At 43.7% G+C, this 19,538-nt stretch overlaps 1 protein-coding gene across 2 annotated transcripts in view; it reads left to right on the top strand.

Annotated features, from left to right (window-relative positions):
• Positions 1-16,054, top strand: part of LOC115200353 (hexokinase-2) — a 92,182-nt gene extending 76,128 nt beyond the window's left edge. Inside the window, exons 10-18 of one of the 2 annotated variants that reach the window (XM_029763350.1) lie at positions 2,268-2,572; positions 3,364-3,512; positions 4,319-4,438; positions 11,963-12,058; positions 12,298-12,397; positions 12,591-12,774; positions 13,206-13,361; positions 13,608-13,844; positions 15,382-16,054. In XM_029763350.1, the coding sequence (XP_029619210.1) occupies positions 2,268-2,572; positions 3,364-3,512; positions 4,319-4,438; positions 11,963-12,058; positions 12,298-12,397; positions 12,591-12,774; positions 13,206-13,361; positions 13,608-13,844; positions 15,382-15,526 (1,492 nt within the window). In that variant the 3' untranslated portion in view covers positions 15,527-16,054. Of the gene's footprint in view, positions 1-2,267; positions 2,573-3,363; positions 3,513-4,318; positions 4,439-11,962; positions 12,059-12,297; positions 12,398-12,590; positions 12,775-13,205; positions 13,362-13,603; positions 13,845-15,381 lie in introns of those variants that run through there. The other variant, XM_029763351.1, reaches the window with a different exon arrangement.
• The last annotated feature ends 3,484 nt before the right edge of the window (positions 16,055-19,538 follow it).

Below are 19,538 nucleotides of genomic sequence, written 5' to 3'. Positions count from 1 at the left end.
TTGTGTATAAGTGGAATGGGATAATGTCTTAGTGTGGTGTGTGAAGAATCGAGTACTTTACCTTATATGCGTTACAAATCACATTATTGTGGGAGCACCTTCTCTAAGCATATGAGTTAGGCTATTTGAGAAGGTTTGAATCCTAAGCAATCCTGCCTACACATTGTTTGAAGTGCAATAGACCAACATAGCTACTGTAGTAGGTCAAAGCTGTGTGATAGAGCATGGGTGAAGTAGGCATTGTGGTGCTCGTGAATTTCCTTAATTTTTCAGCTTCAGAGCAATGCCTACTTCTCACTTAAAACAGTTTTTGGTTTATAATTTTTGTGTGTGTGCGTGTGGTTCCGTGAGGTGTTGTTTTAACCTTTTCTTTTTTTTAAATCTGATTTTACTGCTAGCTTGAGTTACCCGAGGTGGAGGAGAATTCCATGTAGTCATGGCTCTATATAGTACTGTGCGTTTCCTAGCCTCTGTTCTGGACTTGGGAACTGTGAAAAGACACCTGGTGGCATGTTTTGTGGGTTATGCATGGGTGTCTGAGCTGTGTGTTAGCTATTTGAACAGTGCTTTCAACATGTCAATCTCTCCTCTACTTTGAGCCAGGAGAGATTGACATGCATGTTCTTGATATATGCCCTACGTGTACATTTAAGGGCCAGTCGTGCTGCTCTGTTCTGGGCCAACTGTAATTTGCCTATGTGGTCATGACTCAAAAAATGAAATGCTATTGCACATTGTCAAGTTTTATTTGAATAAATTTCAACTCAACTTGATACTCAAACAATCTACACCTCCTGAGTTTCACACCATTCAGAGCATGAGTCATATAAGGTACTGTTTGGATTTTTTTACCCTTGATATATTAAAGACGAGTGAGGAAGTAGACTTCAACTCTGATTCCAAAGACTCAAATGCACTTCAGCTCCAGTTGTTTCAGGACATTAAAAATAAAATGCTATGGACATTGTCGAGTTTCATTTTAATGAATTCCAACTCAACTCAACAATCTACACCTCCCTGAGTTTCAATCTACACCTCCCTGAGAGCATGACTACTCAGAGCAATTCTCCTAGAATAGACTTAACTAAATTACACAGTGGATGAGGGAAATTACAATGGAGTTGACCCTTACATCACAAGTGCCAGCTAAAATTACAAGACCAATTAGGAAATGGCTTATACATACAGTACCAGTTAAAAGGTTGGACACACCTACTCATGCAAGGGTTTTTCTTTATTTTACTATTTTCTACATTGTAGAATAATAGTGAAGACATCAAAACAATGAAATAACACATGGAATCATGTGTTCATAGTAACCCAACATTTTTTAAACAAATCAAAATATATTTAAGATGTTAGATTGAAAGTAGCCACCCTTTACCTTGATGACAGCTTTGCACACTCTTGGCATTCTCTCAACCAGCTTCACCTGGAATGCTTTTCCAACCGTCTTGAAGGAGTTCCACATATGCTGCGCACTTGTTGACTGCTTTTCCTTCAGTTTGCGGTCCAACTCATCCCAAACCATCTCAATTGGGTTCAGTTGGGTGATTGTGGAGGTCAGGTCATCTGATGCAGCACTCCATCACTCTCCATCTTGGTCAAATAGCCCTTACACAGCCTGGTGGTGTGTTGGGTCATTGTCCTGTTGAAAAACAAATGATCGTGCCACTAAGCGCAAACCAGATGGGATGGCATATCGCTGCAGAATGGGTGGCTTCTTCCACCGGTCTGTTACGTGAACCCTGTGAAGCATTTATTTGGGCTGCAATTTCTGAGGCTGATAACTCGAATTAACTTATCCTCTGCAGAATAGGTAACTCTGGGTCTTCCTTTCCTGTGGCGTCCTCATGAGAGCCATTTTCATCATAGTGCTTGATGGTTATTGCTACTGCACTTGAAGAAACTTTCAAAGTTCTTGAAATGTTCCGTATTGACTGACCTTCATTTCTTAAAGTAATGATGGACTGTCGTTTCTCTTTGCTTATTTGAGCTGTTCTTGCCATAATATGGACATGGTCTTTTACCAAATAGGGCTATCTTCTGTATACCACCCTTGTCACAACCCAACTGAAAATAGTAAAAATAAAGAAAAACCCTTGAATGAGTAGGTGTGTCCAAACTTTTGACTGGTACTGTACATGTATTCACTAGTAACTGAAACATGATCAAATATATTTAATTTACAAACAGTTTACTAATAGCTAATAAGCCTTTTAATAACGTTTTATAAGCTTAAAATAAAGTTGTGCCTCCTCTCCCAGGTTTGCGCGGCGGCTCCACAAGATGGTGCGGCGGCTGGTGCCGGATTGCGACGTGCGTTTCCTGCGCTCGGAGGACGGAAGTGGGAAGGGAGCAGCCATGGTGACAGCAGTGGCGTTTCGGCTGGCTATCCAGCATGCCGGGCGGCAGCGTATCCTGGACGCTCTGCGTCTGAGCCAGGAGCAGCTGCTGGATGTGAAAAGGAGGATGGGAGAGGAGATGAACAGAGGCTTGGCCAAGGAGAGTCATGACCAGGCCACCGTCAAGATGCTGCCCACCTTTGTTCGCTCCATGCCTGACGGCACAGGTACAGGGTCAAGAGAAGAGAAGATGGAGAGAGGGGGGAGAGGAGCGTTATCTGTGGGAGAATCTCAATGGCATTTTCTTGATTCCTTGTGTCGTCTCTCCTCTCCCGCTTTTCAAAACCAATTGGATTAGAAAGTCAGAGGGGAGGGACCTCTGACCTCATCCACTGGGTTTTTAGGGGGTGAGGACAGGGGACACAAGGAATCGAGGAAATGCAATTGAGATTCTCCATGTGTGTATGGTAGGAGAGGGAGCCATAAGCTACTGATGGGCCTTGAAAATCCTTGAAAATAGATGGATGTCCTTGGCAGGGCTATAGCAGGAAACTGAGAAGAAAGCCTTAAGCTGTTACAAATAAAAACACAAACTCAATATACTTTCAAATTATTAAAACCAAATCGAATTAGAAATTATAATGGACTTATAATAGAGTTTCTTGATTGTGTCCAGCTCGCTAATAGTCAGCTAAATGAAAGCTAGACAGTCAGAGAGCATAGAAAATTCCAAAAACAATGGATAGAGGACTATTTTTATAAAATTATTGACAGCCAGGAAATGTAATACATTTTCAGTACGGCCCTCCAGACCTTGTTTAAGACTGAATGCGGCTCCTGGGGTAAATTAGTTTGACACCCCTGGGTTAGAGAGATGGGCCAGCAATCAAAAGTTTAGCGGTTGGAAATCCATGGCTGACAATCCATGGCACATAACCCCTAAACTGCTAAATATAATTTTGCAGTGTAATCTTACTTTCTTAGCTTCTCTCCCCATTGTGCTCATTGAACTCATCAGAGAGCGGTGAATTCTTGGCCCTGGACCTGGGAGGGACCAACTTCCGGGTTTTGCTGGTGCGTGTGCGGCGTGGGAAGAGACGCAGTGTGGAGATGCACAACAAGATCTACGCCATTCCCCAGGAGGCCATGCAGGGCACTGGAGAGGAGGTAAACCGGGTTTTCACTGACAGCCGTTCTGAACTTGAGCACCTCGTGCAATGAAGTTTCCCCCAATCCCTCCTGCTAATTTGGGAACTTTTGGTTGTCTGTGTGTGAGAAATGCTGTAAATTAAGAGGACTCTATGTATTTTGAAAGATGAGACTTGAGGATTATATTCTTGTTCTTTTTGAAAGCGACAACTGTAGGACAACAGTACCTTCTTAGGCTATTCAAATATTTGGGAAATAGGCTGCTGTTCATAACTTTCATTTATCTTCAAGCTTTTATGATAGGCGTAGGAGGAGAGGGATTTTTTTACCCTGCACTGATACTTTAAACTTGATTTAACTTGTCATTATATTTTTCTATAGGCCATTGATATTCTTTGTTCTCTTTCATTACCAGTCCCATGGCTACCTTACGTATTTAGGATATTCAAACAACTTCGAAATGGAAGGTCGTTAGATTCATTCAGTGTTTGATCGGGAGAAAGCCATGCATGCATAAAACGATGCAAGCGTAGCCTTGCCCAAGGGCCATATTCATATTGAATGGAGAGGATGGAATATAGCCTAAAATAGGCTAAACCATCGTCTGTCAATTCACTATGTCGTCACCATCGACGATGGCTTTCAATTATCATCGATAGATATAAAATATTGCCCAACCCTAATAAGTAGAGCTCAGTCCCAGTCCACTGCATTGGTAATTTGACCTATCTTTTCTCTCTTTCTCACTCACTCTTTTCTATTTCTCCTTCTCTCTGTCGCCTCTCTCGTTCTCTCCCTCTCTCTGTTCTCTCTCTCCCTGTCAGCTGTTTGACCACATAGTGCACTGCATCGCTGACTTCCTGGAGTACATGGGTATGAAAGGAGCGTCCTTGCCCCTCGGCTTCACCTTCTCCTTCCCGTGCCATCAGAGCAAACTGGACCAGGTAACAAAGCAAACACACACACACACACACACACACACACACACACACACACACACACACACACACACACACACACACACACACACACACACACACCACACATACACAAAAAGTAATGCATTTCAATCGCTTTTTTATCGATTGACCCACTACTGCTGAAACTCTCACAGATAAAATGTTGAGAAGACTAGAGAACACATTGTGCTCTGTCTGCACCTCATCATTCCCAGGGCAACGCTTGGAAGGACAAGTGTTGACAGGAGTGGTCGGAGTGCAACACATGGTCTATTCACGCATGCTGTAGGTGCCTGTAGCCTGTGATCCTGACATAGCATAGACCTTTTTTGTGTGGAGTGCCAATTTACAATTTACCCTACCATTTGTAACGATCTGTGTGCCAGTTAGGATTTTCATATGTGCATTACAACTAATTGTGTCTATTGAATATCTAATTGCCCACAACTGGAAGAATTCCATAGCTCGCTAAACAGAGGCGCTGTCCATCAGCCCCACAGGCTTGATCTTGGAACACAGTTTCTCTTGGTGAATGATAGTGACATTTTCTTTTTTTTACACCCCTTTTTCTCCCCAATTTCGATCTTGTCTCATCACTGCAACTCCCCAACAGGCTTGGGAGAGGCGAAACATGACCCAGCTAACCATGCTCCTTAACACCTGCCAGCTTAACCCGGAAGCCAGCCACACCAATGTGTCGGAGGAAACACTGTTCAACTGGCGCCCGGGGTCAGCCTGCAGGCACCCGGTCCGCCACAAGGAGTCGCTAGAGCGCGATGAGCCAAGTAAAGCCCCCCCGGCCAAACCCTCCTCTAACCCTGACCACGCTTGGCCAGTTGTGCGCCGTCCTATGAGACTCCCGGCCACGGCCGGTTGTGGCACAGCCCAGAAATGAACCCGGGTCTGCAGTAACGCCTCTAGCACTGTGATGCAGTGCCTTAGATCGCTGCGCCACTCAGGAGGCCCGGCCAATCTTTTGTTCAATCAGCTTTGCGAATCCTTTTTGTTTCCCCACCATAGCGGGGGCACCGTCAGTTGTAATAGCGAGATGTTTTTAATATCGACACCTCTCCTCAAAATGATCTGTGAAGACTTTTGCTATATCTTCCCCTTTAGTAGTACCATGCATGGGTTATAGACCAAGCAGCTCCTCATGTACCTGCTCTGGGTCACAGTATCTTGCAACTGTCAGACGTGGAATGTCATTCACATCCACACTCATCAAGAGCCACACTAAACATAGGTGCATCTTTTAACGCTACAGTTTGCTGTTCCTTTACATTTTCAACCATCTCCGTAACACGCCCTTCAACAGTTCTGGCAGACACAGGCATGTCTTTGAGATGATTTTGTCTTTGTTAGGCAATCCATCAAATTAAGCCTGGGAACTACTAAGTAAAGCCTCCTTGATATATTCTCCATTAGTAAATGGTTTTCCATGTTTAGCAAAGCACTGTGCAACTTTGTAGCTCCCCTCTGTAGATTGATTTTTGACTGCATGTAGATTTGAAAACACACTGCTTTGCTTTTCATACCTGGACACAGCCCTTTTGATTCCTTCAGCCTTGTCCGCCTCATCCATGAAGTTTTTCCCATGTCTCGTTTCAAAATGACGCCATACACTTAATGTCCCACAAACAACAGTTTTACAACAGAGAGCGCAAACAGAACGGTCCTTTGGTAAAACAAATCTATATTCCTCTGTCCAGTGTCTGTGTTCTTTTGCCCATCTTAATCTTTTCTTTTCTCTTAGGCAGAGTTGCAAAGAAAAAGCCATATCTCAGACTGGCCAATAAAAAGAAAAGATTAAGATGGGAAAAAGAACACAGACACTGGACAGAGGAACTCTGCCTAGAAGGCCAGCATCCCGGAGTTGCCTCTTCAACTGTTGACATTGAGACTGGTGTTTTGCGGGTACTATTTAATGAAGCTGCCAGTTGAGGACTTGTGAGTCATCTGTTTCTCAAACTAGACACTCTAATGTACTTGTCCTCTTGCTCAGTTGTGCACCGGGCCTCCCACTCCTCTTTCTATTCTGGTTAGGGACAGTTTGCGCTGTTCTGTGAAGTAAGTAGTAAACAGCGTTGTACGAGATCTTCAGTGTCTTGGCAATTTCTCGCATGGAATAGCCTTCATTTCTCAGAACAAGAATAGACTGATGAGTTTCAGAAGAAAGTTCTTTGTTTCTGGCCATTTTGAGCCTGTAATTGGACCTAAAAATGCTGGTGCTCCAGATTCTCAACTAGTCTAAAGAAGGCCAGTTTAATTGCTTCTTTAATCAGCACAACAGTTTACAGCTGTGCTAACATAATTGCAAAAGGGTTTTCTAATGATCAATTAGCCTTTTAAAATGATAAACTTGGATTAGCTAACACGACGTGCCATTGGAACACAGGAGTGATGGTTGGTGATAATGGGCCTCTGTACACCTATGTAGATATTCCATTCAAAATCAACCGTTTCCAGCTACAATAGTCATTTTGTAACGCTCTGGCCATAGAGAGGGTTTTTTGTTCTCTATTTTTGGTTAGGCCAGGGTGTGACATGGGTGGGCGTTCTAGGTTTCTTTTTCTATGTTGGTGGTTTTCTTTGTTTCAGCCGTGTATGGCTCTCAATCAGGAACAGGTGTAGATCGTTGTTGCCGATTGAGAGTCATACATAGGCAGCCTGTTTTTCCTTTGGGGTTTGTGGGTGAATGTCTTCTGTCTAGGTTTGTTAATCCTGACAGGACTGTTTGGCTGTCATTCCTTGCAGTGTTTTCTTTTTTTATAGTGTTCATTCGTTTATTAAAATCCTTAATATGAACACATCCTCCGCTGCACCATGGTCTCAATCTGACGACGGCCGTTACACATTTACAACATTAACAATGTCTACCTTGTATTTCTGATCAATTTGATGTAATTTTAATGGACAAAAAATGTGCTTTTCTTTCAAAAACAAGGACATTTCTAAGTGACCCCAAAGTTTTGAACGGAAGTATGTATATATATATCTTCTATATTGTAGCAGGCTCAAGGGTGTGGGGTTTCCACATCACCAGTTCAATAACCAAACACGCACAAGGAGCACAACTAGAATGCAAATGGGGAATTTATTAGGGATATTTGCACACAGTGGGAAAGGGGGGAATTCAGCAACCAGTTCACAACGGGTAATCGTACAGGTAATTCTCCCGCTTCTCACCCTCTCCATGACAGGCTTTTCCCTCTCGGTCCTCTCACCCTTTGTGCAGCCGCTTCTTCTTTTATCCCCAAGCACTCAATGGCTTAACAATCCACTGGCTTGCCTCGTTGGGGCAGGAAGTTCATATAAGGCTCGGGGGTGGAGCCACCCCAAGATATCTTCCTTCAATCACCATGCCCCTCACCTCTCCTTGCCGTTTGCCACAATATATATATATACAGTTGCAGTCAAAAGTTTGGACAAACCTACCCATTCCAGGGTTTTTCTTTATTTTTACTATTTTCTACATTGTAGAATAATAGTGAAGACATCAAAACTATGAAATAACACATATGGAATCATGTAGTAACCAAAGAAGTGTTCAACAAATCAAAATATATTTTATATTTGAGATTCTTCAAAGAAGCCACCATTTAGCTTGATGACAGCTTTGCACACTCTTGGCATTCTCTCAACCATCTTCATGAGGTAGTCACCTGGAATGCATTTCAATTAACCGGTGTGCCTTGTTAAAAGTTAATTTGTGGAATTTCTTTCCTTTGGTCTGATGAGTCCAAATTTTAGATTTTTGCTTCCAACTGTGGTGTTTTTGTGAGACGCAGAGAAGATGAACGGATGATCTCTGCATGTGTGCTTCCCACCGTGAAGCATGGAAGAGGAGGTGTGATGGTGCGGGGGTGCTTTGCTGGTGACACTGTCAGTAATTTATTTAGAATTCAAGGCACCCATAACCAGCGTGGCTACCACAGCATTCTGCAGCGACATGCCATCCCATCTATTGTTTGTTTTTCAACAGGACAATGATCCAACACACCTCTAGGGTGGGTAAGGTCTATTTGACCAGTAAGGAGAGTGTTGGAGTACTTAATCAGATGACCTGGCCTCCATAATCACCCGAACTCAACTTTTTCAAGACTGTTGGAAAAGTATTCCAGGTAAACCTGGTTGAGAGAATGCCAAGAGTGTACAAAGCTGTCAAGGCAGAGGGTGGCTACTTTGAAGAATCTCAAATATAAAATATATTTTGATTTGTTGAACACTTTTTTTGGTTACTACATGATTCCATATGTGTTATTTCACAGTTTTGATGTCCTCACTGTTATTATACATTGTAGAAAATAGGAAAAATAAAGAAAAACCCTTGAATGAGTAGGTGTGTTGAAACTTTTGACTGGTACTGTATATACAGTTCCTTCGGAAAGTATTCAGACCCCTTGACTTTTTCCACATTTTGTTACGTTACAGCCTTATTCTAAAATATATATTATTTTTTTCCTCAGCAATCTACACACAATACCCCATGATGACAAACCAAACATTTTTTTTTTTTAATTTTTGCAAATTTATTAAAAAGTATTCAGACCCTTTGCTATGAGACTTGAAATTGAGCTCAAGTGCATTCTGTTTCCATTGATCATCCTTGGTGTTTCTACAACTTTATTGGAGTCCACCTGTGGTAAATTCAATAGATTGGACATGATTTGGGGCTCCCGAGTGGCGCAGAGGTCTAAGGCACTGCATCTCAGTGCTACAAACCCTGGTTCGATTCCAGGCTGTTTCTCAACCGGCTATGATTGGGAGTCCCATAGGGCGGTGCACAATTGGCCCCGCGTCGTCCGGGTTAGGGTTTGGCCGGGGTAGGCCGTCATTGTCGCTCTTGCTGCTGGTGATTCTCTGATCCACCTCTAAGCAGACGACACCTGTGGCTCAGTTGGTAGAGCATGGTGTTTGCAATGCCAGCATGGTGTGTGCAACGCCAGGATTGTGGGTTCGATTCCCACGGGGGACCAGTACAAAAAAAAATATAAAAATGCATGAAATGAAAATGAAATGTATGTATTCACTACTGTAAGTCGCTCTGGATAAGAGCGTCTGCTAAATGATGAAAATGTAAATGTAATGTAAAATCTCTGGCTCTTCTTTGGACACTGTGTTAACTAACCTCCAGACGAGCTTCAATGCAATACAACTCTCCTTCTGTGGCCTCCAACTGCTCTTAAATGCAAGTAAAACTAAATGCATGCTCTTCAACCGATCGCTGCCCGCACCTGCCCGCCCGTCCAACATCACTACTCTGGACGGTTCAGACTTAGAATATGTGGACAACTACAAATACCTAGGTATTAGTCTGGTTAGACTGTAAACTCTCCTTACAGACTCACATTAAGCATCTCCAATCCAAAATTAAATCTAGAATCGGCTTCCTATTTCGCAACAAAGCATCCTTCACTCATGCTGCCAAACATACCCTCGTAAAACTGACCATCCTACCGATCCTCGACTTCGGTGATGTCATTTACAAAATAACCTCCAACACTCTACTCAGCAAATTGGATGCAGTCTATCACAGTGCCATCCGTTTTGTCACCAAAGCCCTATATACTATCCAACACTGCGACTTATATGCTCTCGTTGGCTGGCCCTCGCTTCATATTCGTCGCCAAACCCACTGGCTCCAGGTCATCTACAAGTCTTTGCTAGGTAAAGCCCCGCCTTATCTCAGCTCACTGGTCACCATAGCAGCACCCACCCGTAGCACACGCTCCAGCAGGTATATCTCACTGGTCACCCCCAAAGCCAATTCTTCCTTTGGCCGCCTTTCCTTCCAGTTCTCTGCTGCCAATGACTGGAACGAACTGCAAAAATCACTGAAGCTGGAGACTCATATCTCCCTCACTAGCTTCAAGCACCAGCTGTCAGAGCAGCTCACAGATCACTGCACCTGTACATGGCCCATCTCTAAATAGCCCATCCAATCTACCTCATCCCCATACTGTATTTATTTATTTATTTATCTTGCTCCTTTGCACCCCAGTATCTCTACTTGCACATTCATATATATATATATATACATCTACCATTCCAGTGTTTAATTGCTATATTGTAAATACTTCGCCACCATGGCCTATTTATTGCCTTACCTCCCTTATCCTACCTCATTTGCACATACTGTATATAGACTTTTTCTACTGTATTATTTACTGTATGTTTGTTTATTCCATGTGTAACTCTGTGTTGTTGTATGTGTCAAACTGCTTTGCTTTATCTTGGCCAGGTCGCAGTTGCAAATGAGAACTTGTTCTCAACTAGCCTACCTGGTTAAATAAAGGTGAAATAAAAAATTGTAAATAAGATTTTGTTCTTAACTGACTTGCCCGGTTAAATAAAATAAATGTATTTAAAATTTGAAAGGCACACACCTGTCTATATAAGGTCCCACAGTTGACAGTGCATGTCAGAGCAAAAACCAAGCCATGAGGTCGAAGGAATTGTCCGTAGAGCTCCGAGACAGGATTGTGTCGAGGCACATATCAGGGTAAGGGTACCAAAAAACATTCTGCAGCATTGAAGGTCCCCAAGAACACAGTGGCACCCATCATTCTTAAATGGAAGAAGTTTGGAACCACCAAGACTCTTCCTAAAGCTGGCTGCCTGGCCAAACTGAGCGATCAGAGGGAAAGGTCCTTGGTCAGGGAGATGCCAAGCATCACGTCTTTAGGAAACCTGCCACCATCCCTACGGTGAAGCATGGTGGTGGCAGCATCATGCTGTGGGGTTGTTTTTCAGCAGCAGGGACTTAGAGACTAGTCAGTATCGAGGCAAATATGAACGGAGGAAAATACAGAGAGATCCTTGATGAAAACCTGCTCAAGAGCGCTCAGGACCTTAGACTGGGGCGAAGGTTCACCTGCCAACAGGACAACGACCCTAAGCACACAGCCAAGATAACGCAGAAGTGGCTTCGGGACAAGTCTCTGAATGTCCTTGAGTGGCCCAGCCAGAGCCTGGACTTGAATCTAATCGAACATCTCTGGAGAGACCTGAAAATAGCTCTGCAGCAACGCTCCCTATCCAAACTGACAGAGCTTGAGAGGATCTGCAGAGAAGAATGGTAGAAATTCCCCAAATACAGGTGTGCCAAGCTTGTAGTGTCATACTCAAGAAGACTCAATGGTGTAATTACTGCTTCAACAAAGTACTGAGTAAAGGGTCTGAATACTTATGTAAATGTGATATTTCAGGTTTGTATATATAATACATATTTAAAACATTTTAAAAACAGTTTTTGCTTTGTCATGATATATTATGTCTAGATTAATAAGGGGGAAAAACAATTTAATCAATTTTAGAATAAGTCTGGAACATAACAAAAACATTTTGGGGGGGTGGCTTGCCAAGCCTTGGCGTGCCAAAACAAATACCCTCATGTGCCAAGGCTGGCCTTCATGTCTTAGGTTTCCGACTAATCAACACTCTGCTAAGGGCCAGATTAAGATGCCTGTCCTAATGTGATGCCCGTTCCTCTTCCTTCTCCTCCTCCAGGGCATCCTGCTAAAGTGGACCAAGGGTTTCAAAGCTACTGGCTGCGAGGGGGAGGATGTTGTCACTCTACTGAAGGATGCTATCTACCGCAGAGAGGTCAGAGGTCACACCTACTGACTGGGCTTTCTCAAAATCCTACACTGCCCAGAATCAAAACAGTACCTGTAGGATCTCAAATCCTTTAAAAATGTAATATGATACCATGAAAGTACACCGTCCGTAACCATTTTGGAAGTTGATGTTAAAGTATACCAGTCTCAAATCTGAAATCCACTGGTTATAGAACACTGTTCCATGTTAGTGATCTGTACTTCTTCGTGTTGATGTTTTTATAGGAGTTTGACCTGGACGTGGTTGCCGTGGTGAATGATACGGTGGGCACCATGATGACATGTGGCTACGAGGACCCACTGTGTGAGGTGGGCCTCATCGTAGGTGAGTCTCAGAGCCTACTAGATGTGCCTTCTGGGCCACAAGCACAGGCTGTAGCAGATCAACAACGGCCTCCCATTTATTTCAATGAGTTTCCTCTCTCACTCACTCTCACTCACTCACTCTCACTCACTCACTCACTCACTCACTCACTCACTCACTCACTCACTCACTCACTCACTTCCCCCCTTTCCAGGTACTGGCACCAATGTGTGCTACATGGAGGAGATGCAGAACATGGAGCTGGTGGATGGGAGCGAAGGGAAGATGTGTGTTAACATGGAGTGGGGGGCGTTCGGGGACCACGGAGAGCTGGACGACTTCAGCACAGACTTCGACAAAGCCGTGGATGAGCACTCTGCCAACCCTGGCAAACAGACGTAGACTATTACTGTTTGTTTGCAGTTGTGTTATAATAAAGCAACAAGGCCAGAGGGGGTATGGTATATGGCTAATATACCATGGCTAAGGCTTTCAGCCAATCAGCATTCAGGGCTTGATCCACCCAGTTTATAATAAAGAAAGAACACCCTTAGTTGAGGTGTTGACTTACAAAGGTTGAACTGAACAAAGAAAAAGTTACAAATCCATATCTCCTTCTTGTGAGTGTATTGGATTTATTATTTACTGTTTGTTCAAGTTGATTGATGTATCTTTGGAGGCTGGGGACTACTAGACACACACCAGGGCAATAACACTTTAATCCATAAAGCCTGATAGCTGGTTTTCCAGGGGTAAGCCACAGGAATCAAGTGTCTTTGTCTCTCTCTCTCTCTCTCTCTCTCTCTCTGTCTCTCTCTCGCTCTGTCAGGTATGAGAAGATGATCAGTGGGATGTACCTTGGGGAGATAGTGAGGAACGTACTGCTGGAGTTCACTACTAAGGGACTGCTGTTCCGAGGCAAACTCTCTGAGAGGCTCAAGACCAGAGGCATCTTTGAAACCAAGTTCCTCTCCCAGATCGAGAGGTGAGTCAGTGTCTAGTGTCTGGTCATGTTTGTGGTAACCACACCTTCAATCAATATCTAGTGTTGATGCATGACGAGCAGGAGGAAGATTGGAAAAGTGTTTCATTACAAAAGTTGCTTAAAAGTTGACAGCCATGGTGGGAGCAATGTGTGAATCCCTTTTTCTGTGTATGTTCATAAAAAGTTTTGATTTGATATAGATCTCGTTGATATTTACTTGACTGTTGTTTGTGCCCCCCCTGTTAGTGACCGTCTGGCCCTGAGGCAGGTGCGCTCCATCCTGCAGCACCTGGGTCTAACCAGCTCTACGTGTGACGACAGCATCCTGGTGAAGGAGGTGTGTAGCGTGGTGGCTTGCCGCGCTGCCCAGCTCTGTGGTGCCGGCCTGGCCGCCGTGGTCGATAAGATCCGGCAGAACCGCAACCTCCCTGAGCTCAAAATCACAGTGGGTGTCGATGGAACACTCTACAAACTACACCCACAGTGAGTGGTTGTTTTTTATTGTGATAATACTGTCAGGTTAAAGCTCAAAACACAGATTCAACCACAAAGACCAGGGAGGTTTTCCAATGTCTCGCAAAGGAGGGCACCTATTGAGCAATGTTAAGTTATTAATTACACTTTGGATGGTGTAGTGACTACAAAGTTACACCTAGTCCTTCCTAACAAAGTTGCCGAAGAGGAAGGACACCACTCAGGGATTTCACAATGAGGCCAATGGTGAATTTTAAACAGTTACATAGTTTAATGGCTATGATAGTAGAAAACAAAGGATTTACTCCAAAATACTAACCTAAATTACAGAGTGAAAAGAAGGCAGCCTGTACAGAATAGAAGGAAGCCTGTACAAAATATAAATATTCCAAAACATGCATCCTGTTTGCAATAAGGCACTCAAGTAAAACTGCAAAACGTGGCAAAGAAATACATTTTATGTCCTGAATACGAAGCATTATGTTTGGGGCAAATCCAACACAACACATCACTGAGTACCACTCTTCATATTTTCAAGCATGGTGGTGGCTGCATCATGTAATGGGTATGCTTGTCATCGGCAAGGATTAGGGAGTTTTTTTAGGATGAAAAAAAAAACGGAATAGAGCTAAGCACAGGCAAAATCCTAGAGGAAAACCCGTTTCAGTCCGCTTTCCAACAGACACTGGGAGACAAATTCAGCTTTCAGCAGGACAATTAGCTAAAACAGATGTTTTAAAAAGATTGTCCAAATATTGAACAATCCAGGTGTGCAAAGCTCGCTGCCAAAGGTTCTAACCTGTATTTAGTCAGGGGTGTGAATACATATGTAAATGAGATATTTCTTTATTTCATTTACAATAAATTAGCAAAAATGTCTAAAAACATGTTTTTGCTTTGTCATTATGGGGTATTGTATGTAGATAGGTAAGGGGGAAAAAACTATTGAAACCATTTTGAATTGAGGCTGTAACATAACAAAATGTGGAAAAGGTCAAGGGGTATGAATACTTTCTGAAGGCACTATAACTAGAGATCTGGAAGTTTTTTACTTTATGGTCTTTAGTTTCTCTTTCTTTTTTTACCTGGCTGAATATATGAATACAATTAGTGGGCGAGAAAAAGATAAACATTGAGAACTTCTAACCTAACTTTTTATGCAAGCTGTCTGTTTCCATGGTTTTGATTTCTAGGTTATGTGTAAATGTTAACATTCTCAAAGGTATTTTTTTTAATGTAGGCTACAAAATATAGTTATTTGGTTTCTTTATGCATTTTATTACCAAATATATTTAATTTGAGTGATATAGTGTTGAAATCAGCAGTAAGCATCTAGGAATCCTAAAGTCTGCCCTCAAATGCCTTTTCACCGTATCTTTTTACAGTAGCTGTGTGTACATGTGCATGTGCATCTGCCTATGCGCATCTACCTCATTCTCTTGCTTCTGGCCATGTGAGCTCACTCCCCCGCATTCCCTGCAGCTTCTGGCCAGTAATAACATTGTAAACTGCCTCTCATCTCTCTTCTTATCTCTCGTCTTCACAGCTTCTCCAACTTCATGCATGAGACTGTCAGGGACCTGGCACCGCAGTGCAAGGTCACTTTCATCCAATCAGAGGATGGTAGTGGGAAGGGGGCGGCTCTCATAACGGCGGTGGCCTGTCGCATCCGAGACGCCGGGCAATGCTGAGTGGGGGAGTTCTGGGTACGCTCAGGACAAGGGTTGTCTCCCAAAAATGGCACCCTATTTCCTATGTAGTGCACTACATTTGATCAGAGACTTTGGTCAAAAGTAGTGTACTATATAGGGAATAGGGGGCCATTTGGGACTCATGAAGGACTGTATCACAACAGGGACAGCACAGGATGACAAAGGGATACTGGAAAAGGAGCGCAACGGACTTCTTACTGACAGATTTGCTGGGCCACATCGCATCTGTTAAGCAAATGATGTCATGTTCACAAGCCTGCATCACCAGTTTTTTTTGTACTATTTTATTTGATTATTGTTGTGTGTGTCCGTTTGTCTATGTTTGAGAGAGCGTGTGTGGGTGTGAACGCGTTGTGAGCGGTGGGGTAGGAGATGGTGTGTTTGTAAGAGAAAGTGCGTAGCAGATGGGCCACATCAAATAGGGACTTTGCAGAGAATTCTTGAGGATGTTATTGCTGCCAAAGGTGCTTCAACATAGTACTGAGTAAAGGGTCTAAATACTTTTTATTTCAGCTTTTTATTTTTAATACATTTGCAAAAGTGTCTAAAAACCTGTTTTTGCTTTGTCATTATGGGGTGGGGTATTGTGTGTAGAATGATGAGGGGGAATAAACGAATACATTTCAGAATAAGGTTGGAAAAAGTCAAGGGGTCTGAATACTTTCCGAATGCACTGTATAAGTGACTTTGTTGAGCTTCGCAATACATTTGAGATAGTTTTGGATCATTTGCACATGATGCGCGAAAAATGCTAATATCGGTTCAATGACTTGGTTCCGTGCCACAAATGCGTAAATATTAGCATGTGGAAACAGTGCCAGGGTAACTAAACTAAAGCATGGATTGCTGTCATACTGCATCCATAGACTGCTAAAAGGGTAAGGAAACTATTGTGTAATTTTTTTTAACTATCTCTTTAAGTACTTGAACGATTTTGAATAGTACGATTTTGAATAGTACCCAGGTCTGGGAGTAACCACTAACATAATAGAATAAATGGCGCCGGAGAAGAAGGCTGACATTTTACGTGTCCCCAACCGATTGTGTTTCTTCGTTCGTTTATTTGTGTTTAACTTTTTTTTAACTTATATTGTACATAATGTTGCCGCTACCGTCTCTTATGACCGAAAATAACTTCTGGACATCAGGACTGTGATTACTCACCACGGACTGGCAGAATCCTTTTTTTCTTTTAACGAGTCCCGATGCGAATGATATACTGCTTTCTCGGGAACAGGCCCAGATCCTCGTGATTTGCGTGAAGAAGAGGTGGAGAAAAAGGGGTCAGAGGGCGGGCTGCCTTCTGAGAATTCGTAGGCAATTGAATAAACCCCCACTTCCTTCCATTCTGCTAGCAAACATGCAATCTTTGGAGAATAAAATCAATGACCTACGCGGAAGATTAAACTACCAGCGGTACATTCAAAACTGTAATATCTTATGCTTCACGGAGTCGTGGCTGAACGATGACACTATCAACATACAGCTGGCTAGTTATACGCTGTACCGGCAGGATAGAATAGCGGCGTCTGGTAAGACAAGGGGCAGCGGACTATGTATTTTTGAAAATAACAGCTGGTGCAAGATTTCTAAGGGAGTCTCAAGCTATTGCTCGCCTGAGGTAGAGTATCTCATGATAAACTGTAGACCACACTATCTACCTAGAGAATTTATCTGTATTTTTTTCTATCTGACAGCATTGAATGAGCTGCATTCCGCCATAAGCAAACAAGAAAATGCTCACCCAGAGGCAGCGCTCCTAGTAGCCGGGGACTTTAATGCAGGGAAACATAAATCCGTTTTACCAAATTTCTATCAGCATGTTAAATGTTCAACCAGAGGGAAAAAACTCTGGACCACCTTTACTCCACACACAGAGACGCATCCAAAGCTCTCCTTTGCCTCCATTTGGCAAATCTGACCATAATTCTATCCTCCTGATTCCTGCTTACAAGCAAAAATTAAAGCAGGAAGCACCAGTGACTAGATCAATAAAAAAATGGTCAGATGAAGCAGATGCTAATCTACAGGACTGTTTTGCTAGCACAGATTGAAATATGTTCCGGAATTCCTCTGATGGCATTGAGGAGTACACCACATCCGTCATTGGCTTCATCAATAAGTGCATCGATGCTTCTACACCTGCATTGCTTGCTGGGTTTTAGGCAGGGTTTCTGTACAGCACTTTGTGACATCAGCTGATGTAAGAAGGGCTTTATAAATAAATTTGATTGATTGATCGATGACGTCGTCTCCACAGTGACCGTACGTACATACCAGAAGCCATGGATTACAGGCAATATCCGCACTGAGCTAAAGCTGCCGCTTAAAAGGAGTGGGACTCTAACCCGGAAGCTTATAAGAAATCCCGCTATGGCCTCTGACGAACGATCCAACAGGCAAAGCGTCAATACAGGACTAAGATCGAATCGTATTACACCGGCTCTGACACTTGTCGGATGTGGCAGGGCTTGCAAACCATTACAGACTACAAAGGGAAGCACAGCCAAGAGCTGCCCAGTGACACAAGCCTACCAGATGAACTAAACTACTTCTATGCTCGCTTCGAGGCAAATAACACTGAAACATGCATGAGAGCACCAGCTATTCCGGACGACTGTGTGATCATGCTCTCTGCAGCCAATGTGAGTGAGGCCTTTAAACAGGTCAACATTCACAAGGCCGCAGGGCCAGACGGATTACCAGGACGTGTACTGCGAGCATGCGCTGACCAACTGGCAAGTGTCTTCACTGACATTTTCAACCTCTCCCTGTCTGAGTCTGCAGACCACCATAGTGCCTGTGCCCAAGAACACTAAGGTAACCTGCCTAAATGACTACCGACCCATAGCACTCACATCTGTAGTCATGAAGTGCTTTGAAAGGCTGGTCATGGCTCACATCAACACCATTATCCCAGAAACCCTAGACCCACTCCAATTTGCATACCGCCCCAACAGATCCACAGATGACGCAATCTCTATTGCACTCCACACTGCCCTTTCCCACCTGGACAAAAGGAACACCTATGTGAGAATGCTATTCATTGACTACAGCTCAGCGTTCAACACCATAGTGCCCTCAAAGCTCATCAATAAGCTAAGGACCCTGCAACTGGATCCTGGATTTCCTGACAGGCTGCCCCCAGATGGTAAGGGTAGGTAACAACACATCCACCATGCTGATTCTCAACACAGGGGCCCCTTAGGGGTGCGTGTTCAGTCCCCTCCTATACTCACTGTTCCCTCATGACTGCACGGCCAGGCACGAATCCAACACCATCATTATGTTTGCCGATGACACAACAGTGGTAGGCCTGATCACCGACAATGACAAGACAGCCTATAGGGAGGAGGTCAGAGACCTGGCCGAGTGGTGCCAGGACAATAACTTCTCCCTCAACGTGATCAAGACAAAGGAGATGATTGTGGACTACAGGAAAAAGAGGCCCGAGCACTCCCCCATTCTCATCGACGGGGCTGTAGTGGCCCAGATTGAGAGCTTCAAGTTCCTTGGTGTCCACATCGCCCACAAACTAACATGGTCCAAGCACACCAAGACAGTCTTGAAGAGGTCACGACAAAACATTTTCCTCCTCAGGAGACTGAAAAGATTTGGCATGGGTTCTCAGATCCTCAAAAGGTTCTACAGCTGCACCATCAAGAGAATCCTGACCGGTTGCATCACTGCCTCGTATGAGGCCAACAACTGCTTGGCCTCCGTCCGCAAGGCACTACAGAGGGTAGTGCGAATGGCCCAGTACATCACTGGGGCCAAGCTTCCTGCCATCCAGGACCTGTATACCAGACGGTGTCAGAGGTAGGCCCTAAAAATGGTCAAAGACTCCAGCCACCCTAGTCATAGATTGTTCTCTCTGCTACCGCACGGCAAGCTGTACCTGAGCGCCAAGTCTAGGTCCCAGAGGCTTCTAAACAGCTTCTACCCCCAAGCCATAAGACTCCTGAACATCTAGTCAAATGACTCGCCACAC

Source organism: Salmo trutta, chromosome 9 (genome assembly GCF_901001165.1).
Source record: "Salmo trutta chromosome 9, fSalTru1.1, whole genome shotgun sequence".
NCBI lineage: Eukaryota > Metazoa > Chordata > Actinopteri > Salmoniformes > Salmonidae > Salmo > Salmo trutta.
This window is presented reverse-complemented; position numbering and strand designations above follow the sequence as displayed.